The sequence below is a fragment of the Chanodichthys erythropterus genome, chromosome 7 (genome assembly GCF_024489055.1).
Source record: "Chanodichthys erythropterus isolate Z2021 chromosome 7, ASM2448905v1, whole genome shotgun sequence".
Classification (NCBI taxonomy): domain Eukaryota; kingdom Metazoa; phylum Chordata; class Actinopteri; order Cypriniformes; family Xenocyprididae; genus Chanodichthys; species Chanodichthys erythropterus.
Window position 1 is genome coordinate 10,395,633 of NC_090227.1, and position 21,309 is coordinate 10,416,941.

At 36.2% G+C, this 21,309-nt stretch overlaps 1 protein-coding gene across 2 annotated transcripts in view; it reads right to left on the reverse strand.

Annotated features, from left to right (window-relative positions):
* The window catches only part of tmod2 (tropomodulin 2), a 44,853-nt gene that overhangs the window by 9,929 nt on the left and 13,615 nt on the right, over positions 1 to 21,309 (reverse strand). For both annotated transcript variants that reach the window (XM_067389810.1, XM_067389808.1), the window contains exons 3-7: positions 20,622 to 20,778; positions 3,853 to 3,975; positions 3,210 to 3,281; positions 1,866 to 1,996; positions 921 to 1,028 (exon numbers count right to left, since the gene is read on the reverse strand). In XM_067389810.1, coding sequence (XP_067245911.1) covers positions 921 to 1,028; positions 1,866 to 1,996; positions 3,210 to 3,281; positions 3,853 to 3,975; positions 20,622 to 20,778 — 591 coding nt within the window. The remainder of the gene's footprint in view (positions 1 to 920; positions 1,029 to 1,865; positions 1,997 to 3,209; positions 3,282 to 3,852; positions 3,976 to 20,621; positions 20,779 to 21,309) is intronic.

Genomic DNA, 21,309 nt, shown 5'->3' on the forward strand with positions numbered 1-21,309 from the left:
TGTATATTACGCATAAAACAGGTTTTGATTGAATGTGATTGTCACTTCAAGAAGTGAAGAATTACTTGACACTTGAATCCTTACAACAAAAGGAATACCGGTAACCTTGTAAATATTATTTAGAGTTCAATATATTTAAAGCTGGTTATACAACAGTTTTTCCATGGTTTAAAAAGTGCTGCCTATTAGGCTTGCTGCGATAGTGTCACAGTGTCCGGTTACATCACTTGCCCACCATGGCACCTCCCCCACAGTCGTTTACATATTTTATTGTAATAAAATTCATTTAGTTCAGTTAGAGAACAGACACTACAATTAAAAACTGAACACATCTGCTCAATGCAGCCTGAGCCGAACAAGAGTTGCAGCACAGATCAGCAGCAGGAGTCAGATTTTATTTATCACGAGAGTGAGGAGCTGACTGACAAGACGACCGCGGAAGATTTGGTTTCAAAGCGGAAGGTGAAAGTGCCTATTTGGCAATATTTTGAGTTTAAAGTTTAAATCCATTGCTAATAGGGAACCTGCAAAACATTAGCTGTGATTTTATAGTCGTGTTTTTCATTAAAAATAATAATGAACCCACCATTCAAGCGATTGCTGCCCCCGAATTGCGCACGCATGGGCATTCATAACGGTGCGTGTAGTCTGTGTACATTGGCGTGGAGTGAGTGAAGCAAATTGAACTATTTAAAATTAAGTGTGAGGTGCTAAAAAACAACATCAGTTGTTTAGTTTGTAAAACACACTTAACCCACATGACATGCAGTACTGTACTGTACATGGAAGAGTCAATTCACTGTTTCAAGGTCCATGACTCAAGAGATTCATTGGAGGGAGGCGCATTCCTAACGGCAGCATTTGTCCAATCTTAACCCAGAACACACAAACATCTCAAGAGAATGAATAATGTCCCTAACCACGGCGACAGGGTCATTGCTCCTGGTGGCAGCCAGACTGAACTTCTTCACATGAGTGTTCCTCTCCATGGCTTTGGCAAACTCCTTGAGAGTCGGGATTGGAATGTTCTGGAACAAAAGAGAAGGGAAACATTAAGAACAGGTTTGTTGATGACAGTTAAATGTTGACTCTTGTATGTCACTAAACTGTTCATCATGGTCTTCAGATTATATAACAAACTCTCTATTTTCTGGGTTTGGAATCAATGAGGGCCATTTTAGGTCATGTGAATTTATATAATCAAATAACATGCATCCCAGATAACTAAAATGACTAGCCATAATTTAATCATTAAAATGTAAAAAATGGTGGGTTGGGAGCTGTTAAGAAATAGATATTTATTCTAGTTCTGGTTTGTGTGTCTGTGTATTGTATAGTAATTTAATAGCTAATATTTAAAAGATTTTTAGAAGACTTTAAGCAGCTGAAACAAATTGGTTTTATAGTTAATAAAAAGTGCAACAGTCCAAAATTCAAAGACCACTATAAATGTTTGCATTTTTCACAAATTAGATTATCAGCATAACAATTTGAGTGAAAAGTTGAGAATGATTTAAGCGTCTCATAGAATTCTCAGCATAATTTGAGAATGTTTAATGGAGCATCTTGTCCTTTAGTGGAAGCAAGAAAATCAAGTTGTCTGTACAAAGGAGTCACATGACTAATTTAATTAGTGACCCGGAAATTATGCACATTACACAATAATATTAATTAAAAAAAAAAAAAATTGTTTAATTCCAATCTTAATTTACTTTAATCCCAGATTGTCAATGTGGTATCAGATGTTTGGACTAAAGTGCATTTGGCAGTATTTTGCTGGTAATATAAATCTATTTTAATGCAATTTTTATTTAACCATTAAATTTCATATGGTTTGTGTGTAAGGGGGGCACATTTGTCATTACCTTTATGTTGTTGAGATTAACTTCGGTCAGTGAGGAATCATTGGACTTTATCCTCTGTAGAGTTTCCTCCACGTTTGTAGGGTTTGGTGGTTCATCGAAAACTGGCTTTACCTTTTCTCCTTTAATAACATCTATGACACAAACACAAAAATCAACAAATGAGCTTTCACTAGGTATGTTTACATGCATTCATTTACATCAATCCAAATGAATGCAATCCGATTCCAGATTCTGAAAGTTCTGTTTATTTGGAGCATAATTGCGGTTTTTGGCCTGATGACATATCTACAGGTCTTTTCCAATGACCAGTTCGTAAGGTGCAAGATGTAAATAAACATGTATGTAAAAATGTATGTAGAAACGTGCATAACGGCACTGCACAGGTGTGCGAGGTATTTTGGAATCTGATTCAGAAAATAGATTAAAGTGTTTACATGCCATTACACTACCCTTTCAACTAGATGGAAATAACATTTGGGTCCTTTGAGGTGTTCACATCAAGGCCAACTGAGCCATCAATCCAATTATAAACAGATTTTCGGTTTAACATATATCATAAGATTTTAGTCAACCAAATCTACAATAGATTTAGTTGACAAATCTAACAGTAAATAAAAAACAAAAACAAGGACAAATAGCCTAAATTAATACAATATAACAAAGATAGAAATGAAATAAACAGTGCTTTAAGTTGGTTCAGGTAGGTCTAACAGTAGTATTCATGTAAGAAACACTACCTAAAGAAATTGACTAAAGTAATGAAATAACACTGCATTGCCTTGTATAAATCCTTATTAAAGCTAATAAAGTTATTCACTCAAGAGAAGTGGGTGATATTCTCTGTCTTTTGTTGTTTGAATTAACATTATGGATTCAGACAGCAGCAGGTTTAGGCTACTGTCACTTTAAGAACTAATGCAGGATGCAAATTCGATTTTCTACTTTCACTTAAGAATAACTTTTTAAATGAATACTCACCAAAGCAGGCAGTTTGATATATTTTTTATGTGTATTTTTCCTTTCAAGCTCGAAAGAGAAAGGTCTTGTTTTCCTTGCTATCAAATGTGAAATTTATACATATCTGTTTTTCTCTTTCTCACAAATGTAATTTTAAATGTTTTATCAGACATGCAACAAGTGTATGTTACCAACCCGCTGGAAAGATTAGTACATTACCATTCAAATGTGCACATCTAACCTCCAAACCATGAAGAGATTCATTGTGACTGAATCTCTTCCCAAATCGTCCCTCCCTAATATTTTTGTCTCATACTTATTAATTGACAAAAAGGTCAACATGAATATGATCTGCTGAAAGATGACATCAACTTAGAATAAACTCACTGTTATAACCATCTTTACAGGTGCCGTCATAAGTCTGCGTGCTCGTCACCAGTGTGTTCACTCCAAGAATAGCTAGACAACACAACATAAAACTATTATTACAATATACACAAACAACAAGTACTTGAAAGAGCGCATGATATGATTAAAATATTATAACATGATTTAAGGTATAGTGATTATAAGCGTATTTAAAAAAAAAAAAGCTCTTTAACACTTATTCTACCACACTTTTTCCATGTTATTATGCATGAAACTGCATGAAGCCACTTTCACATTCCTGTATTTCAGCACAGCTGCACAAAAAACTTGTTCAGCTCATGAAGAGAATAAAGCGTATCAGGTTTATAATGAAGCATGCAGTGAGGGAAACCAGCCAGGGAGCTAAAAGAAGCTGTTTAGAGAGAGAAAAAGGATGTTTGCTGGTTTATTCTGGAGCTGTGATGGATGCATTGTGGGCGTTCAGACCCACAGAGGAAAAGTTATTGCAGACAGAGTGATGGAAAACAACTAGAACAATAGACAACACAAAGCTATTTATTCTGGCTCATTAGAGCAATAAAAACTAATCCTAGTGATATTAGCGTTTGCTTGTTGATCTCCCATTATCCCTCTTTTTGTGAGTCTCTGTAGCCGTTTTTACCTGCCAGGTCATGCAGTTCTGTGTCAGTAGCGCTAGACAGTGCTTCTTCCAATTCCGGGTCAAGGGTTGTGACTTCCTCCTGACGCAACTCAATAGGTTTCTGTTTGGGAATCCATACCTTTCCTGTAGAACGAAAAGACAAAAAGTGTTCAGTAACAAATCCCACAGCTTGTTGCTTGGCTGAAATTATGGTTCCTCTGATTAAGAAAAAATTGAGGTGCGTGTGTAAGGAAATGTGCAATATGATTAGATTGTGACCAAGTTTTTCATGACTTAAGCAAAATATTCCATGTAGTCGCTCAATTATTACAAATTTTAAAAATGCCGTTTAAAGGAGTTTTAAAGTGTGTTCACGCCATGCCATAATTATGAGATTTTCACGTCCTCGTCGATCTCGTCATTACAACTTGTAAACTGCTGCTTAATTTTTGTGGAAACTTATGCAGATTTTTCAGGTTCTTTGATTAATAGAAAGTTCAATAGAACAACATTTAATAAAGATTTATTTTTGTTTGTTGTTACAATGTAAAAGTCTTTTTTTAATTGAATGCATCCTTGCTAAAAAAAAAAAAAAATTACCAAAAAATTCAAAAAATTCAAACAATTCTTACTGACCCCAAACATTTGAATGGTTGAGTATTTTATGAGAATTAAATGCTGGGTAGAGTATCATGTGGAAGTGTTACACTGCAGGACAAAAAGAAGCAGTTCCACTTAAACATTAGTCTAGAAGTTTAAATCAACACTAGAGTCAGCCTCTTCCTAAAATTTCTTCTTTGCTGCTCAGCCCAATGATAAAAACATGAGAGTAAAGTGAATGACCCTTTACTTCACTGAAAACTCCCAAAAGACTACATCACAGACCACAACAGAGAGAAAGGGTTAGTGGTCAAACATGATGTCCAGCTGTATAAATGGCTGGTGTTTATGAACTCAACACAGATAATGATGGCGTACAGCAGGCCCATCATGATAACAGCTCACCGCTTGACCTCATCCAAACTCTCTCTGTCACTGATAATGAGGTCGGGTAATATGATGCTGGTCTTGTGACAAGCTCATTTACTCTGGACAGTGAAAAACACACTCTACAGCTTTATTCAGGACATGTGACTGCTGATCTCTCTCTCGCTCTTAAAATGAGTGAGTGTAAAGAGAGGGAGAGAGGATGTTCTGCTAGGCTGAAAGCATTCAGCTTGTGTTTCAATAAAACCCCACATATGAACTAAACTGTATTTCACAAAGAATATAAAGACTACCGGAAATTCATTCTTCAATATCCATCAAATTTTGTTCTGCTCCTCAACCTTTGGTTGCGAAATGTAAAAGCATATTTAAGCAAGTTTGTCATTGTACAGTTTTTTTTTTGTTTTGTTTTTTCATTAAGAATAATAATAAACCCACCAACCATTCAAGCAATTGTAGTCTCCGAGGTGCCGCTACTTTAAAAGCGAAAGTAAAATGTTTTTATTAATTTTTGGTGGTATTTTTGCCCTCAAGCCCCCAATAATTTCCGACATTGCTTATGAAAATCCAAATGTAGTATTTCCAGTTAATTTGGCTGAAACATCAGCATCATGAGATGGTCTCGTTTCACCTTGTAAACAACATTTGGAGTGTAATGTTAGTCCATCGCGCACGTCTTTTGCACTTGCTCTGCTGACTGAAGCAGCGTCTTTGAATGAAAGCATGAAAAGCAGCCGATTGCAGTATGAAACTTAACTGTTGTTCAGTGTAGATGCATTTTTGTTCCAATTGTATTATAGTTCTGTTCATGAGAATCGATCAGGTCACTCGCACCAGTGTGCCTAAATATTTTTTCACAGTCGCACGCAGTTGTTTTCAGGCGAAAAAGCGAGCGAAATGCTCACACTGTAGAGCCCTGGTCCAGCTCATGCTGGATCCTGACACACAATTAAAGGAACAGTTTACCCCCAAAATTAACATTCGGTCATCATTTGCAATATTGCACACAAGTCGCTTGGTCTAAGTTTAAGGTTCTTCTATGGTACTTTTAGTGGCCCTGGTCACTATATGCTTTCATTATATGGAAAAAAAACAGCGTTAACAATCTGAAAACATCTCTTTTCATGCCCCATGGAAAAAATAAATGAAAAATAGTGAGGATCTCAAAGTAAAAATTCCATTCATTTTCTCCATAGGGGAATTGATTGACAATGACACACTTCGGTAATACAATATATAACAATGAATACGCATGATATTGTTTTCGTGGGCACTTCAAAATACCATGAATAATTATTTATAATGAATTATTAAAATTTATAATACATGAAGAATACTTTCCCCATCAACCTTATAAAATGCACAACACCGCTATATGTGGCGTCAAAAGGACACGCACTCAGATGTAAACAAACCCAATGTGCATGAGAAGCACATGGCAGAATGAGTGAAGGAGACACGCTAAATGAAAGTGCACATTCACTCTGACAGCAGAGGGCGCTGATGGAACAGCAGAAATAGAGCGGTTACCCCGGAAACCCAGTAAACAAAGCAGCTGCTCTACTGAACAGTATTTAAAGCAGAACTAAGTAACTTTTACCTTCATAAATAGTTTTCTAAGTCCTTACGATGGTTAATTGACTTGTAGTGGTGTGTTTGAGGTGTGCACTAACCCCCTCTGGCACGTCTACGCCAGAAAACAGCACTTGCAAGTTGAGCTCTTTTTTTGTTATAAAAAGAGTTCTTAAACCTGTTATACCATGACTGCCGACTTATTTAAATATCGTGATAATACCGTATATCGCGATAAAGGATTCAGCAATTATAGCAACATGAAAATTTGATACAGTCACATGCCTAGCTACAAGGTTGTTAATCAACGTTATATGCTTTTGTTGAAGCCGTCAGTCAGCATTACCAGTATTTCAAATGATTTCTTCTTGGTTAATCAACAACAGCACCACCACATTACACATCATCCTGCAGAGAAATCTCTAACAACAGTGAAAGTTATTTTTTTGAGTGTTGTTGGTTTCACTCAAACCATCCTTGTTCACATTACTTAAACTCATGTAACTTCATGAACTTAATTTAACAGAGTTGTTGCTACTAAAAATGAGTATTGTCATTTTTACTTAAGTGTTTGTTCAGTCAACGTAACATTGCTGAGTGAAACGCACAAATTAATGTTGACAATTAACTGGGCAGTGTTATCCATAGTTCCCAGCATGCTTTGCAAGGGACTGCATTAGCAGAGTAAATTTATGGATTAAAGTGTCATTTTATGTGTTTTTCAGTTAAGGGAAAAGATGTTGCTAGCTTATGTTAGTGTTTAATGTTCAGTTATTATTGGACATTTAGAGGAGTTTCTCTAATGTTTTTTTACATTTTGTGGTTACCATTATGCAGAAGAGTGGTGCCTGCGTTTAGGCTGAGAGCACTTATATAAGGGATATATTACCTATATTATCTCTTTTGTTCATACAACTAAATTGTTATTTGTACAAATTACTCAATGTACAGTTGCGTGGAACCACTTGACACTGCTTTTTTTAAGTCCAACAATTTATTTTTCGGAGTGAATCAGAGAATCGAAATATGCATGCAAATATTTAGGTAGTCACAGTCTTGTACCTTTGTATTTTTGTCCAATTTTTTGCTTCAAATCAAAAGTTTGTAATGTTGTGGTTCAGTTTGTAGGCGTTTTTTTAAAACCCCTATGGGGAAAACAAAGAGGAAAAATACTTCCTGAACCAAGACCACTGAAAAAGTGAACAGGCATTGTTCTAAAATAAAAAGAGGTTTAGAACAACAAGGCACATTTCATTTACTTGTAAAATTTTCCTTTAAGGACCCATAATGTTAAATGATGATTCTAGACCTTTATGTATGACAGAATCTTTCCAACTGTCATAAAAGCAGCTGGCAGCTCAGAAACCTCTCATTACACATGAGACGTGAATAAACCTCAGCTCTGGCCTTGGCATACACTAGAACGATATACTCAGGAACAGGCTGAGGGTTCAAACCTTTCTCACTGCTCTGGACACAAGAACAGGCTTTGTGTTTGAGGTGTGGCTGAATTCCACAAACATGTTATCAGTGCAAAAAATGAATGTGAACCAGGAAAATAAAACAAAGGATTAGTGAAAACTGTTTGCAGAGTCACTGGTTTGGAAATTATAGACTGCCGTGTTTTAAAAAGAGTATTAAAGAGTTTATTTGCCATAAACAGATGGTTTCATGTGTTTAGAACATATCTGCAATACACACAGTCAACTACAATAAAATATTTAATAATATTCACATTAATTACCATTGACAGATAAAGAATGTTTTTTTATGGTTTTGGGTTTTCTATGTCCCACATGCAAAAAGATAATGTCTTCAAGACTCTGATTAAAATGAACAACATGAATTAAAACAGTATGGGTTTTTATGCACCAGACAAAAAAGTTAAAAGAAACAGAACTGAAGGACAGAATGATGCGGGTTAGATCACTCCTCAACTATTTTAATAAGACCAAATTAAAACATGCTTCATGCTTGAAATTAGCGAATTCTCTCCTGCTGTTGTAATGGAGACTCTGTTTTCCTGTACCGTTATGGTCTCTTAATGTCAGTGTAGTAAATAAGGGTTTGGTTATTACACAGATGCTGTTATTAAATGGGCATACAGTATAACATTAGTAGCACAGCTTCTTCTCTCTATTAGCCTACTTACTCATTGCTAGGTCACCTTTATCTGGGCTCAAACTTGCCTTTTTTTTCTTTTTTTTTTTTTTCTTTTTTTTTAAAGAAGTGCTATCAACCAAAAGGCTTGCATATGACTAACCTATATACACTACCATTGAAAAATTTGGTGTTGGTAGATTTTTGTTTATTTCTAAAAGAAACTAATACTTTTATTCAGCATGTATGCATTTTATTTTGAATTTAAATTTTAAAAATTGAGAGTAATGATTTATAATGATACAAAAGATTTCCATTTCAAATAAAAACTGGGTAACACTTTATTTTAGGGTCTTTTAACTAGTTGCTTATTAGCATGCATATTACCAGAATATTGGCTGCTTATTAGTACTTATTAAGCACATATCAATGCCTTATTCTGCATGACCTTATTCTACATTCTTAATTAGGGGTGCAATGATTTATCGCAGTACGATATATCGCGATGCAAAAATGTTACGATATGCATCGTAGAGTGATGGCGATGCTTTTACGATATGACGGCAGTCTAATCTTATTGGTTGAGCTGCCAACGTGACCTACTCTGCAAGGTAGGAGTGAGAGAAGCCGGTTGTAACCGCATATAAATGGTGTGTCTCAATCAGCTCTCTAGTTCAGTAAGTGTTTCGGGCACACATTGAATCTCAATCAGTCTCTTGCTTGGTCGCGTGAGAAAAGTCGTGGCTTTCCTTTACCGCAGTGCCACAGCAACAGCTGTTCTCACAGAAAAGCAAAAGATGCTTGCGATGCTTTGCTTTAAGAAGTTCCGCGGGGCCGCTCACATATTGCGTCTTTTCCGCGTACAAGTCAGTTATTTCAAATGTAGCCGTGCGGCAGACGCGCTCATAATGGGATCAATGCGGTTGCGACGTGCATCTGGTGCGTTTTCCATGCGCATCAAGATGAACAATTCTCAACTTTTCAGAATGCTGCAAGCGCACCGCAGGTCGTGTGACAAGAATCGACCGATCAGCTATGGCCTTTCCATAACAAAACAACAAAAGCTCAGCCGAACAGCTGATCATAGCTGTACAGGGTGGTTTTTATATATTATCTCCATAAATATACCTAGTAGTAAAGCTAATGCAAGGGCTAGAAATCATTTATCCTTTGCAGAAACTTCCTGATCCTCTTTGAGATCGCAGTTCATGGTTGCATTGCAACGACCAACACTGGAGCGCAAGTGCTTTGGAAAGTTGGAGAAGCGGTGCGGTAGCGCCTTCCACGCGTTTTTAGACACGATATGTGAATGGCCCCTATTTATAATTCTAAGTTCATGTTAAATTTAACATTCTTCTTCAGTGACAGACAGACCTATTCCCAGCTGTTGATCTGAATACAGAAGGTTTTTAGTAAACCTTGAAATGTGATCTTGTATGTACAACAAGGAAAATTATTGAAATTTGTTAATGTTTTTTGAATAAATCTTGTTTGCATTTCAGTTTAATTTTGTTCAAAATATCGTGATACGTATCGAATCGTGAACTCCGTATCGAGATACGTACCGTATCGTGAGCTGAGCATATTGTTACACCCCTATTCTTAATCCTACCAAATACCTAAACTTAACTACCTAACTAACTATTAATAAGCAGTAAATCAGGGGTTTAATGAGGGAAAATTTGTAGTTTATCGTTTATGTGTTCCCCATACTAAAGTGTTACCGAAAACTGTTCTTTTGAACTTTCTATTCATCAAATCCATTAAAGAAAAAAAAAAGGTTGTATCATGTATCCCGGTATCACAAAAATACATTGAAAACAATAAGAAATGCATCTTATGAGCATTAAATCAGCATATTAGAATGATTTCTAAAGGACCATGATGTGACACTGAAGATGGGCGAAATGATGCTGAAAATTCAGCTTTGCATCACAGGAATAAATTACTTTTAAAAATATATTAAAACAGAAAAGTTACTTTAAATTGTATAAGTTTACAATATTACTGTTTTTACTGTCTTTTTGATAAAAGAAATGCAGCATTGGTGAGCATAAGAGACTTAAGAGACTAAAAATTAACAGTAACGTGACATCAGTTTACACTTTCTTCCTAACATCAATACGGAAGGCAGTCTGGCGGAAGCTACATATTTTACTCCATAACTTGTTTAAAGGGCACCTATTATGCAAAATTCACTTTTACATGGTGTTTGACCATACATGTGTGTTGGCAGTATGTGAGCAAAACCACCCTAGAATGAGAAAAATCCACCCAGTGTTTTTTTTTACAATCTCAATAATTCATAAGCACTGTCTCAGAACGCCCTGTTCTAAGATTGCTCTCACTGTGACGTAGAATTGCGCTAAGCCCCACCCACGTGGTTTGATTGACAATCTGGTTTTGGCATAGACCACGCCCTCAGTGATCTGTCAACCATCCTCCATTGTTTCAACGACAGCCGGTAATGTCTAAAGACAATACATCAAAATTGCTATGTTTATACAAAGGCCAGCACATCGACACGAAGCTGTAGAACGAGGGATATTGGCGTGCAGACAGAACACAACTGTCAATGAGGACGCTTCAAACACACCACAGGAGTATCAGTATGTTTATGTTTTTAACTATATTTATATTATATAGTATACAATATAATATATAATTGTATTAACTAATTGTATTTTTATATGCACATTTCGAAATTCATTTTCACAGTTATCACAGTATTGTGTGTGTGTGTGTGTGTGTGTGTGTGTGTGTGTGTGTGTGTGTGTGTGTGTGTGTGTGTGTGTGTGTGTGTGTGTGTGTGTGTGTGTGTGTGTGTGTGTGTGTGTGTGTGTGTGTGTGTGTGTGTGTGTGTGTGTGTGTGTTGCACATCCATAATTGCAAAGGGGATGCGATTAAAACTCTATAAGTACATAAATGTATCAAATAACCATTCAGAGATGTCCTGCTCCATTGTCAATTGTGTTTCTTCTTTCGGAGTCTCTTCATCATCTGGGTCTGATTCTGGTTCAAACATGTACGGCTGAATGCCATACAAAACAGCGGGTCTCTCACTCTCAGCCATTCTGCTTCTACCGACTGTTTATTGCCATAGGTATGCAAGTTGCGCTCTCATCCAAAGGCAGGGCGGGGATATGCAGCTCATTTATATTTAAGGTGGTACACCCCAAAACAGCTCTTTTTAAAACAGGCCCCAAAAATGACATTTTCAAATGGTTATAATAAATTAACTGTGGGGTATTTTGTGCTGAAACTTCACAAATACATTCTGGGGACACCCAAGACCAATATTACATCTTGTAAAAAGGGGCATAATAGGTGCCCTTTAAATATGGATGTTTTTACACAAATGCATAGCTTCGCCTCAGAAGGCCTTTATTAACCCCCAGAGCCGTGTGGAGCACATATTTTTGATGGATGGAATCAGCTCATACGCACTGATCCCGATCACTGCCATTATAAAGCTCGGATGAGTCAGGATATATTTATTAATATTTCTGCGATTATGTTCATCAGAAACAAGAAAGTCATATGCACCTAGGATGGCTTGAGGGTGAGTAAAGCTTGGGCTAATTTTCATTTCAAAGTGAACTAATCCTTTAAGAACAATCTTAAGTGAACCGGCGGCTTAAAACTGCTGGTTTCACAGAAGAAATCACTTATCTCAGAGGCTATGGGATGCAATAATGTCCTCCGCATAAATGTTTCCAAAACAACAGCAACATGAGGGTATTTACACTTGGACACTTCATGTGTTTTTCAAGATTGGATATCTATCTGTAAATGCATCTGGTTGTTCATCTGCTTATGCGGAAACTGTATTCCTTCTAAACAGATCCATGTCAGCCTACAGCTGGTTTGATCAGTACAAACAACCAATGACAACCAATGAAAAAAAAAAAAAAAAAAAAACCTATACAAGGATCTATATAAGAATCTTCTTGACATATACAGCTCTGGAAAAAATTAAGAGTGTAAAAAAAAGTAAAAATTACTTGGAGTGGTCTCTTAATTTTTTTCAGAGCTGTATATTATATCCAAATATGTGTGCATTCGTAACAGTTTAAATCCAAAAAGCTAAGTTTAAAACTTAGAGTTTTGGTTTATACTAAACTGGTCAGAAAATGAACAAAATCTGAATCTGAAGGCCAGATATGAACAGAGCAGTTCTGTACTGGATCTGAAGGGGCATCTTTGTTAAGCAGACCTCACACAGAGAAAAGAGGGAACGCTTTATTTAAGACCTTTATTTAGTGGTTGTTTTCTGTTCATGTAAACCACTGTGGTGCAGAGAAAAGCCTGCAGCACAAAACCAGTCAGAACCAGAAGAAAGGAGCTCAGCCCATCACAGTGGGTCTCTTGGGCTCAGCTGTGCCGCTGGGTTGATCTTGGCTGACCTCTACCTCCCAAACTACTTCCTGTCCTTTCCCGACCCAATCACAGTGTCCTCCCCTGTGGACCAGCACAGACGAGGCTTTCTGCTTAGGCTATGTCACAGCCAGCTGTACACTGAAGGCTCCAGCAGGGCAGGAGAGCAAATAGAGGAAATCAGAGAGAAGACATATGGGCATCAACAAATCCATGGAGTCAAGTTTTCCATTGTACTAACTCACTATCAGTCAAGTAACAGATCTGCCCACCGAGATGGATCCCATGATGCTTCAGCAACAAACTATTTGAATGTCATGTGACAGCATTACCCTGGAAACATACAATATGAAGAAAGAGATAGGCATCTCTGCCAAGTGCTGCATATCTCTCAAATTCCCTCTCTGTCGCTAAGGGCCATTTAGACTTCATCCCAGAGGAATTCCAGCACTTCCTGTTTCCTCATTGGTTCTCAGACATTACGATTGAACAAACACTTAAATTCCATTCTCACAAATCCTAAACTAGAAGTTGTGAAAACACTTGTTCAACTCAATTTTATACAATTGTATGCAGTTACAAGGTGAAAAAGACTCAACATATTACAAAAACCATTTAATCAGCATTTTATCAGTATAAAAAAAGTCTTCAGTGCAGATATAAAATTTGAGCGTTTAAAAAGGACAACTTTAAGAATTAAACGAATATTGAATTAAAAGTGTGTTCAATATACACTACCACTATAAAAGTTTAAGGTTACGTTTTTTTATTATAAAATTATAAAATAAAATATTATGCTCACCAAGGCTCCATTTACTTGATTAAAAAAAATACAGTAAAAATGATAACACTGTGAAATATTAATACAATTTTAAACTTAAGTCTTTAGTGTTGCTTTTGATTAAATAAATGCATCCTTGCTGAATAAGAGCATTTAAAAAAAAAAGTTCACATCATAAAGGTGATCGGTGTACATTTTCTAAAGGAGTCTTTATCTAATATAATTTTGCTTTGTTCTTCACTACAAATATATAAACACTTAAAACAAGACTAAAACACTGATTTTTATCAGAGTTTACAATGATTTAAGCTTTGGAAAGACACTAGACAGTGTGTGACAATTTGATCATATTTGATGAGTTACAATCAAACTATTAAAATGAGAGGAGATTTAATTGATAATTTTTGTCAAACTTATTTTCTGCAGCCAATTTTAAAGATTGGATTATGAATAGAAGAGTCAAAAATAATTTACTTTAAAAGGTGCCATCGAAAATTTTTTTTACAAGATGTAATATAAGTCTAAGGTGTCCCCTGAATGTGTCTGAAGTTTCAGCTCAAAATACCCCATAGATTTTTTTAAAGTAATTTTTTTAACTGCCTATTTTGGGGCATCATTAACTATGCGCCGATTCAGGGGCTGCTGGCCCTTTAAATATCATGCTCCCTGCCCATCGAGCTCACGACTCTATAATACAGTGCATTTACAAAGTTCACACAGCTAATATAACCCTCAAATGGATCTTTACAAGATGTTCGTCATGTATGCTGCATACATGCTTCAGGGTTATGTGAGTATAGTATTTATTTGGGTGTTTATATTTGATTCTGAACGAGTTTGATAGTATGCTCCGTGGCTAAAGCTAACATTACACTGTTGGAGAGATTTATCAAGAATGAAGTTGTGTTTATGAATTATACAGACTGCAAGTGTTTAAAAATGAAAATAGCGACGGCTCTTGTCTCCGTGAATACATTAAGAAACGATGGTAACTTTAACCACATTTGTGGTGGGCGTTCTGGAGCAAAATGGCTGCTGTTGCATAATCCGGGTGAATGCTGCACATTGGTGGTGATTGAGGAGATTCTCCCTTTCCATATGTAAAGCGCTTTGAGTGCAGGAAGAGCGCTATATAAATGTAACAAATTATTATATAGACACTTGAATTAATAAGCATTCAGTGACCTAAAAACATTACACAATGCAAATTAACCATGACTAACAGGACAAGGGTGTGTGGGAAATACAACGTGTGTGTAATTTTCACAGGTCTGAGCTGTAAATAACTGAATTGGAATCAGCATTACTCACTGTGAAGTGTGAAAACTAATATACACACTACTCACACTAATGTGCGAGTACACACTAAACACACTAATGCTAAAACTGGAGTGTATTAAACCATTACAAAAGCTAATCTGATGTGTGTGTGTGCTCATATGCGAGAAATATGATATTAAACCCATTTAAGATGATGGATTTAACAGACTAGCAGTTCATGCCAGGGAAACATTAGACATACTTTAAAAGATCTTTAGATCATTTCCTGTAGAGTTTTACTTTCCTGACAGTCCAGAAAATGGCTGGAAACATTCTCAGCATTAATAAAGCTAAATATACTAAAATCAATCTGATGAGAATGACCACAGGTGACCAATAGAGTCATTAACATCATGGATTCTTGCATGTGAAAATGATTGTAAAGTGTTCAGGAAAACATTTCTCATACGAATAATTAGGTAAATACCAGTTTGCTCAGTACTAATTAATTTATGGAGTTCTGTGGGTTCTGCTGAACCTGTTTATCATCATAGAATTAGAAGGATTTTTTTTATGGGGACAAATGTGTGTTCCATCTGTTTTATTATGTGATATGTGAATGTATAGTATTGTCCGTAAAGATGTATTTTCTATGCCAGTGTCAAAGATGAATTTATGTTCAGGAAAGCTGAAGAGACAACAAAGTAAACAAAACTAAACCTAAACGTAAAACTAAACTAAACAAGGTGTTTTAAATTATTTTAAAACACAGATTTTGTTAATATTAGTTCCTCTTTACACAACCTTTCCAAATTCCCCACACCTCTCATGTGTATCTTTCATAAAAGCTGAATTCGGTTAGTTATCTTACAAACTTTGGCTAATATTTCTCCATGCTGTATATATTTTGGACATACTATTTCAACACTTCAGAAACTAAAATTGCACCCATGATGACATGAAAGTGATGATGAATTCTTAAAGTAGGCTCACATCTTGTCAAAATGTGATCAGTTTATGTGATCTGCCAAGATATTAACAGTCGGGTCACAGGAAATGATCATCAAACCATTCAGTGACTGATCGATTGGAGCACACCTAGCAAGAACAAACAACTTAATTGTTCAGGGCACAACAGGACCTTCAGCACCTCTAAATCAGGACATACCATAGAAATGTAGTGTTTTTATTAAATAAAGCTAATTAATAACTACAAACTAACATTAAAAACATTTATAATCAATTGAGGATGTCTCCTAAAGGGATGTTTGGTCAGACTAAGCTCACTTTTGGGGAAACTTAATCTACAGCCAAATCAAGGCCTATTCACATGAATGTTCTGCATAAAAATTCAGTTCAGTTTTAACACTTGATATGTGTAAATGAAAATGCAGATTCACTTTCTGACAGTAGGTGGTGTTTATAGGAAAGCAGAAACACCCTGGTTACTCCAAGACACAAAATGGAGAAGAAGTCAAACAGTTTGACTGTGCTTTTAAACAGCCGTTCATATTTTGTATTCTCTATGGTGTTTTTCAATCAACACCAAATACAAGAGTATGAAGAAAGAGAGTCGGTTCCGGATTCTTCCTCTGCTATTCACTGTCGCTTAGCAAATACTCATGAGTGCCACCAAGTCTTAGTTTGATGTCACAGCAGCGGCTCTGTGGGCATGTGACCAAAAGCGCAAATGCTATTGGCTGGCTAGGTTTCTTCGCAGTGCGATGGAAAAGAGATTAGAACTCCTCTCCTTAAAAATCTGTCACGTCTTGTTTATCTGAACAGAAGGATTAGTTCACTTCAGAATTCAAATTTCCTGATGATTTATTCACCCCCATGTCATCCGAGATGTTTATGTCTTTCTTTCTTCAGTCGAAAAGAAATTAAGGTTTGAGGAAAACATTCCAGGATTTTTCTCCATATAGTTGACTTCAATGGCTACCAACAGGTTGAAGGTCCAAACTGCTGTTTCAGTGCAGCTTCAAAGGGCTCTACACGATCCCAGCCGAGGAATAAGGGCCTTATCTAGTGAAAAGATCGGTCATTTTCAAAAACAAAATAAAAAATAATATACTTTTTAACCACACTAGCTCTGTTATGTGAGTCCACGACTTCACACATTACGTAATCATGTTGGAAAGGTCATGCGTTACATAGACGGAAGTACTGTGCAAAGAGTTTACAAAGCGAACGTGCAAAGACTAGTCAAACGACCTTTACAAAAATGATTTTCAAGTTGGAGGAGAAAATAAGATGGAGTTTTTCGCTCTACCGCAGTACTTCCGCCTACGTCACACGTGACCTTTCCAATGCGATTACATAATGCGTGGCACATAGCAGAGCAGTGCAGGATGAGCAATTGTGGTTAAAATGTATAATCATTTTTAGTTTTTTGTAGAAAATGAACAATTGTTTCGCTAGATAAGGCCCTTATTCCCACGTCTGGGATCATCTAGAGCCTTTTGAAGCTGCACTGAAACTGCAATTTGGACCTAAAGCCCGTTGGTAGCTGTTGAAGTCCACTTTAATGAGAAAAATCCTGGAATTTTTTTTAATCGAAAACCATTTCTTTTCGGCTGAAAAAAGAAAGACAAACATCTTGGATGACATGGGGGTGAGTAAATTATCAGGAAATTTGAATTCTGAAGTGAACTAATACTTCAACAGCCGTTCATTCAAATTCAAATGTTTATCGCACTGAATTGTCGCACCAAATATTCGTCTTGGTGTGAACAGGCCTTAAATCTACATGCACACACAAACAAACAGATAGAGCTAAACTTGCAGCATTACCATCAGACACTATCATTTATTATTAAAGATCCTGTCCCTCCAAAGACCATCTGCATCATGGAGCTGAGCATGAGCGCGTGTCTCAGCAACTTCAGTAGATAAAAATCAGTGTGTATTTACTAGATGGAACATTCAAATGCCAAGCCAACACATACACACAGACAATCCCACAACCGCACAGGCAGATATGGGACATCCGAGCTGCAGTGTGTGGTTATGTAAGAGCAGACGGTATTAATTAATCATACCTGCAGAGACAGCAGAATTTAAATCACTACATGAGCTGATACATCACTCTCACTAACACACACACACAACAGGAGGACATGGAAGGGTCAAGCTCCCGATATGCTTCAAAGCGAAATCAAAGAACGAACTGGTGTGATGTCATTTCAAACAAAACTTTCATTTGGAGTTCGTTTTGAGAGTTCAAAACAGCTTGCCAAAGCAAAACACCTTCGAACTTTCATTGGTCTGTGGTGTTTTGTAATAGGTAGGTGTGCTCTGAGGCTCTGCCTTTGACGTGGAAATCTTCTCTGGTTAATTTCTTCTGTTTGCTTGATTTATAGAACAAATTGAAGCTGAAATTCTAATTGAAAGACACTGACACTGTTTTTTCATGTTCAATACTGTAAAGCTGCTGTTTTAAAGCAGTCTAAAGTGCTAGACTGGAGTGCTGAATTGCAGAGCTAGTGCAAACATATTCCTATCACTATGATCAGATGCTTTCTTAACTGCCGTTTTCTCACTGCTGTCACTTTGGTTGTGCGTGTTTATTTTGTTACTGAGAGGAAAGCACGCGGTACATATTTATATATTAATCTAAACTCAGCTCTCAGCAGCATGGGTGGAAAAATAACACTTCACACACATTCTGTGCAGCAAATGACAAGTATGACAACTAAGCTCTGAAAACTTCAGCAAAACATTAGCAACCAACATGGGGCCAAAACGAAACATAGAATAACCCCTTCTGGTCACCTACCCAATCATCTCAATAGCTGGATGTAAATATGCCTACTTCCCTTACAATACAGTAGGCGAAAAACAGTATGTGAAACGAGTAGTATATCTGAATTCACAGTTTTCATAAAACAATAGGCAAAAAGTGCCCAGATGGCCTACGAATTCTGCCGATATTCTGAGCTGTGCATCCAGCGGACACTTTACTATCCCATGAGACCAATAAATGTCATAAATGTAGTACATCCAGATTACAATCATACTATATAACATACACTTTTTTTTTTTAAACAGTCACACAGTATGTACTCATTCAAAATACAAACCCACTCAGAGTAGGCAAATCAACCAGCATTACAGGAACAGTTTACTCAAAAAAAAAAAAAAAAAAAAGAAAATTCTGTCATTTATTTACACACTAAAGCTGTATGGCTTGTTCTTTTCCCTATAAACAAAAAAGGGCAGTGACGTATATGGTCAAGCTCCAAAAGGACAAGAATCTCTATAAATGTATCTCAACTAGAGCCACTTTAAGATGAGCCTCCAATGTTACTGTAGCAAAAATAAAACGTAAAGCTGCAGTACAATGGGGAAGAGAAAAAAGGTCATTTTTGAATGGATGTCAAAGGAGAAGAGCCTTCAGTACACTGAATAAACTGCTTTTGTGAGGAAATGGCTTATCACTTAAATCAACATCATTTTGGCTAATCTTTAACATGTATGCCAAAAAAAAAATTCATTTTGGATTGATTAATTTTTGAGTTTACACCATTCATTTCAATGATACCTGCAAACTGTTGCACAACTGACAGAAATGAAATTAGGATTAGGATGTAATGTAATTGGTTATCATGGCACGCACAAAAGTAAGTCATAAGGGTCTGGAATGACATGAGGATGAGTAAATGACAGACTTTTCCATGATTGATTGAACTATTGTTTTAAAATTCAGGGGCCATATTCACAAAACATTTTATCTTAGCACTAAGAGTTCTCCTAAATAGCAGTAAAAGTTCTTAGCTAAGAGTTTTCTCTTAAAACCTATTCACAAAGCTGCTGAGACAAGCTTTTACAAAAGGAATAGACTGAAGTCTTAAGCTAATAGTAAGGGCGGGGTTGACCTTGTTGCTATGGAGTAAACATACTGATTGGCTGATGGGGGAGGAGTCAGCGATTTAATCATAGAAATATTGTAGAATGAGGTGTCATGTTTCCAAATTAAAATAAAAGGTTTTAAAATACAAATGTTGCATTATTAAAAATAAATATTTTTTAAATATAATTTTATTTTTATAATTTTTTTCAATCATTTGTAAGTGTGAATTCATGAAAACCATTGCCACAGATAATCAAACAATATTTATTAGTTAAAGTTTTTTTTTTTTTTTTTTGGCGTCTCATCGTAGATTCAAATCTATAAATCAAAATGTATTGCATTTATGAAGAAAAGGTTCAGCACCTAAGGCTTTATCGCTATTGCCTCAATGGTGTACAGTGTCTTTGGGTGGATTAGGATTGTTCGTGATTTGGTCTTAGTGATTTAGGAGTCCTCTTGATTACTCCTAATGTTTCACAGATTTAGGAGCTAGTTTTTGCACTAAAATGCTTTGTGAAATACTCTTGGAGCAAAAATTTAGGACTCCTAAAATTAGGACTGACACGCCCATTATTTTTCTCCTAAATCGGCAAGTTAGGAGCTACTTTTAGCCTTAGGATGTTTTGTGAATACGGCCCCAGATCTTTAAATCAAACAGATTCTTTTAAACCCTCAACTGTGCCATGCCATACAAACTCTGACTGATTAATTCTAAGAAACTCTACTAAAAAGTTAATGCAGCTCATCTTCAAGACCTGGACCCTTACGGAAATACCATGTGTGGCATTTCTGATAAAGTAATGTTTATTGCTGTATCAAAAACTAGGCTAATATCAAACATGTCTCATCTCATTCTGGTACCTTTCTTCTCTCCGGTGAAGGGGATGAAATCTTCTCTGTCTTTATGGTCCATAGCCTCCTTCTCCAGATACTGCAGGAGTTTGTCACGGTTAAATGGACCGGTGGCCGTTTTTGTGGTCTGGTCCTTCTGCCGGAGTCCAGCTGGCAACAGAGCATTCTGGGTAATGGATTCAGAACAGATGTACCAGTTATACTATGAAACAGAATGTTTCTGAACAAAATGTCAGAATTGGTCTGTCTGTCATTTAACACCATCCCGGCATCAAAGGCTATATTCATGGAAAACCCAAGAGTAATACAATTTACAATAGTCATAATACAAAAAATAACATTTGCATTAATTGCATACAATCACTTAACAAAAATATATTATATTATATTATATATTATATATTTATTATATTTATTATATTATATTATATGATATTAAAAAAAAAACACTTTTCCAGGAGAAACCTTTTTAAAAATGTCCATTAATGTACTTTCTAAATACAAACATTTTTAATATAATTTAAAGCAGGTCATTCCAATAAAATATGCTTCACATTCAAGTTTGCATAATAGGAAAAAAAACGGCTGAGATATTTTTGTTTAAGAGGAAGCTCTTGTGTTTGGAAGCAAACTTGAGCTCTGTTTACTCATAAACAAACAGACAGAGAGATGTTAATGAGAGGTCTTAACAGAAACT